The 3,615-nt window shown below is 51.3% G+C and overlaps 1 protein-coding gene across 1 annotated transcript; it reads left to right on the forward strand.

Moving 5' to 3' along the window:
• Positions 1-395: 395 nt before the first annotated feature.
• Positions 396-1,249, forward strand: POU3F2 (POU class 3 homeobox 2). Its single transcript, XM_019538176.1, has one exon. It carries the CDS (start codon positions 396-398, stop codon positions 1,218-1,220), a length of 825 nt encoding a protein of 274 aa, XP_019393721.1. The 3' UTR covers positions 1,221-1,249.
• Positions 1,250-3,615: the final 2,366 nt, after the last annotated feature.

A 3,615-nucleotide genomic window follows, 5' to 3' on the forward strand; every position in this document is an offset into this window, starting at 1 on the left:
CACCCCCGGCGCCCCACTTCTCCTCCTCTCCCGGGGCCGCTTCCATCCCCAGCTCGAGCCGCGAGCAACAGGAGGAACAGGCGGTCGGGACCGACGCTGCTCCATTGTGCGCGCGGGGCCGAGCCGGGCCGGGCCGGGCCGGGCTGCACAGGACGGGGCAGGGCCCGGCTCCCGCGCGGAGGGCGGGGAGAGAGCCCCCCCTTACACCTTCCGCCCCCAGCTCAGAGTTCGGTGACAGAACGGGGGCGGGCCCGGCGGCGGCGCCGGGGCCAATGGGCGGCTCCCCCGGCGCCGGTTGCTAGCGGTCTCCACGTCAATCGGAGCCCCGAGGCGAAAAAGTAGCTGTCAAATGCGCGGCGCGTCTCCCCGGCGCGCTCAGTCCGGCGCGGGGAGCCATGGCGACCACAGCCTCTAACCACTACAGCCTGCTGGGCTCGGGCGCCGCGCTGGTGCACGCCGAGCCGCCGGGGGCCATGCAGCCGGGCGCCGGCTACCGGGAGGCGCAGGCGCTGGTGCAGGCGGACTACGCGCTGCAGAGCAACGGGCACCCGCTCAGCCACGCGCACCAGTGGATCACGGCGCTGTCCCACGGCGGCGGCGGCGGCGGCGGGGGAGGCCACCCGCACCATCACCCGCACCACGCGCACCACCCGCACGAGCCGCACTCGGACGAGGACACGCCGACCTCGGACGACCTGGAGCAGTTCGCCAAGCAGTTCAAGCAGCGCCGGATCAAACTGGGATTTACCCAAGCGGACGTGGGCTTGGCGCTGGGCACGCTGTACGGGAACGTCTTTTCGCAGACCACCATCTGCAGGTTCGAGGCCCTGCAGCTCAGCTTCAAGAACATGTGCAAGCTGAAGCCTTTGTTGAACAAGTGGCTGGAGGAGGCGGACTCGTCCTCGGGCAGCCCCACCAGCATAGACAAGATTGCGGCGCAGGGCCGCAAGCGGAAAAAGCGCACCTCCATCGAGGTGAGCGTCAAGGGCGCCCTGGAGAGCCACTTCCTCAAGTGCCCCAAGCCCTCCGCCCAGGAGATCACCTCGCTGGCGGACAGTCTGCAGCTGGAGAAGGAGGTGGTGAGAGTGTGGTTTTGTAACAGGAGACAGAAAGAGAAACGCATGACTCCCCCGGGAGGGACTCTGCCGGGAGCCGAGGATGTCTATGGGGCAAGTAGGGACACGCCACCGCACCATGGGGTGCAGACCCCCGTGCAGTGAACTCGCAGCGGGGGGAGGGCCTGGGGGGCTGCCCCCTCCTCCTCCTCCCCCTCCTCCAACTTTTGATTCTTCTCGTTTTTAATTTTATTTTATTTCCCCCTCTCTTAAACACACGCAAACACACACACACACCGCTGAGCAGCTGCGCTGGACGATATATCCTCTGAGCGGTAGCAGGTGTAATGATGTGTTTTGACCTTTACAGGCGAGTGCCCATGCAATGGAGTGGGAGTGAGTATCGCGCACACAGCCACCAGGCAGGCAGCTAGCTACACACAGCGCGCCAGGCACTGAGAAGTGTTTTGCAAAAGCTGAATTAATTGCGAGAGAGAGAGAGAGAGAGAGAGAGAGAGAGAGGAGATAGATATATTAAAAAACAAAAACAAAAAGAAAAGATCTGCCAGAAAGCGCCAGGAATCGGCCCCAAGCCCTGCTAAGCACAAAGGCAGCTTTAATTTGGGAGCGACGCTCAGTATTTGGCACATGGCTACTGTGTTTATTTCCTGTGCATCCCTGTTAGGAGTAAAATAACGCTAGTCATAATAAAAAGAAACCCCTTTGGAGGTAGACAGTATTTAACCGGATACATTTGCACTGCAAGAAAATGGAAGTTTACAGAAACAAAATCATTTCTGTTCTTTTCTTCCCCCCCCCACCCTTGTTTTTGAAAATGACTTGCATTTTCCACGGTGAGCGTTAGCCAACCCTTGACCAGTCGACAATTATATTACTGTGTTACAGCCCTTGCTTTCTTTATGTGTATATATGAATTTCTGTTATAAACCAGTCTTCTTCAATATGTGTAATGTTTATTTTCTCCTTTTACCATAGCAGATATATGTATATGTAGTATACATTATATATACATATATGTATGTGTATATATATCTGCATATCTATATATGCATATATATAGCTAGATATAGATATATAGATATATCTATATGGGGCAAGTAGGGACACGCCACCGCGTATGTATCCTCTTTCTTATAGAGATATATCTATATATGTATATATATGTATGTATACACACGTACAAAGACAACTTCCACTTTCAAGCGATATGACTCTCGCAGATGCTTAATGCCCGGCTTGAAGGGCGAGAGTCCAGTTTGGAGAAGGGAGAATAATGTCAGCCCACAAAGTAAACTTCATTTTCAGGCGGTGTTTCTTAGGTTTGGGGAAGGCAAAGAGAACTCAACAGAGACCGAGTGCTTCATTTTAGCAAGCCAGGCCCATTGTGAAAGAGCTACGGGGGAAGTGTGGAGGTAAAAATACCATCCCCGGAGTTTTCCAACAGCAAGGAAGTGGCACTTTGGTGAGGACCAGGGGGGCAGAGGAGTAGTTAGCTGTAGCAACCCCATCCGCCGAGTTCTGTGTGTGCCTTCAACGTTCATCATTCATTGCACGGGAGCATTGGGCTGATGTCAGCCTCTAAACTTTGTTTCATTGAGCTGCTCCATCATCAAGCTAGAAACCGAGGACCTGCACTCTGTGTGTGCCTGTGTGTGTTTATATGTAGCTATAACCACACAGGACACGATTCTGCCTGCCTAAGTGTAGAGCATTTCATTTTCCGGTGCTTTCCATATTTATTTTTCTATTCACTTTTAGCACCTCGCGCCCTCTGCTCAGTTTGCAGGATAATACATTGCACGAATAGACCAGCTTAATTTAGCCAGCCTTGGCTCGCTCACTGGGGAGTGAAATGAAGGAAAACAAAAACCCAAACAACAGAGAAAAAGGGAGATTTTCAATGCTTTTTTTTTTTTTTTGGCCCCTTTCTTGAGAGATTTAAAATGCATTTCTCAACACAATCTCGGTAGGAAACTGTTAACTTGCCCAAAACACAAAGCTCTAAAGGGCAACATTGGAGAGAGAAGTTGAAACAATGTGTGCATGTCTGTGTGTGAATGTATACACCATCACACACACACATACACAGGAGGGACTTTAAAGTGTGATAGTTACACATTCGCAAATGAATTCTTTAGTCAGCACAAAAGGGCGCTGTAGTGGGGGTGGGACATTTTTTATAATCCAAAAAGTTTGGCTAGTTGAATTTTCGACCATTATGAGGAAAACATGGACAGATTCTCTCGCTGATCGATCCTATAAACAGTGCATCCAGTCCTTAAGGCTTTACAATGTGTTTCTTACTGTCTTCTAAAGCGCCTGTGACAGCTGATTCTCTTTTTCTTTCCTTTTCTTTTTACCCCTTCCCTTGTTAAGACAAACGCTGATTTCTAAAACGCATATTCTTTGCCTTTTTTTTTTTGACTTTCTATTTTTCCAACAATTGTCACAATGATACGGGCACTGAGTTTTGTTTTTTGTTTTGGGTTTTTATTATTTTGGATGTATTGAGCTGCTTGCTATTTTATGTGTTGAGGAC

Source organism: Crocodylus porosus, unplaced genomic scaffold, assembly GCF_001723895.1.
Source record: "Crocodylus porosus isolate Cpor-Errol unplaced genomic scaffold, CroPor_comp1, whole genome shotgun sequence".
Taxonomy (NCBI): domain Eukaryota; kingdom Metazoa; phylum Chordata; order Crocodylia; family Crocodylidae; genus Crocodylus; species Crocodylus porosus.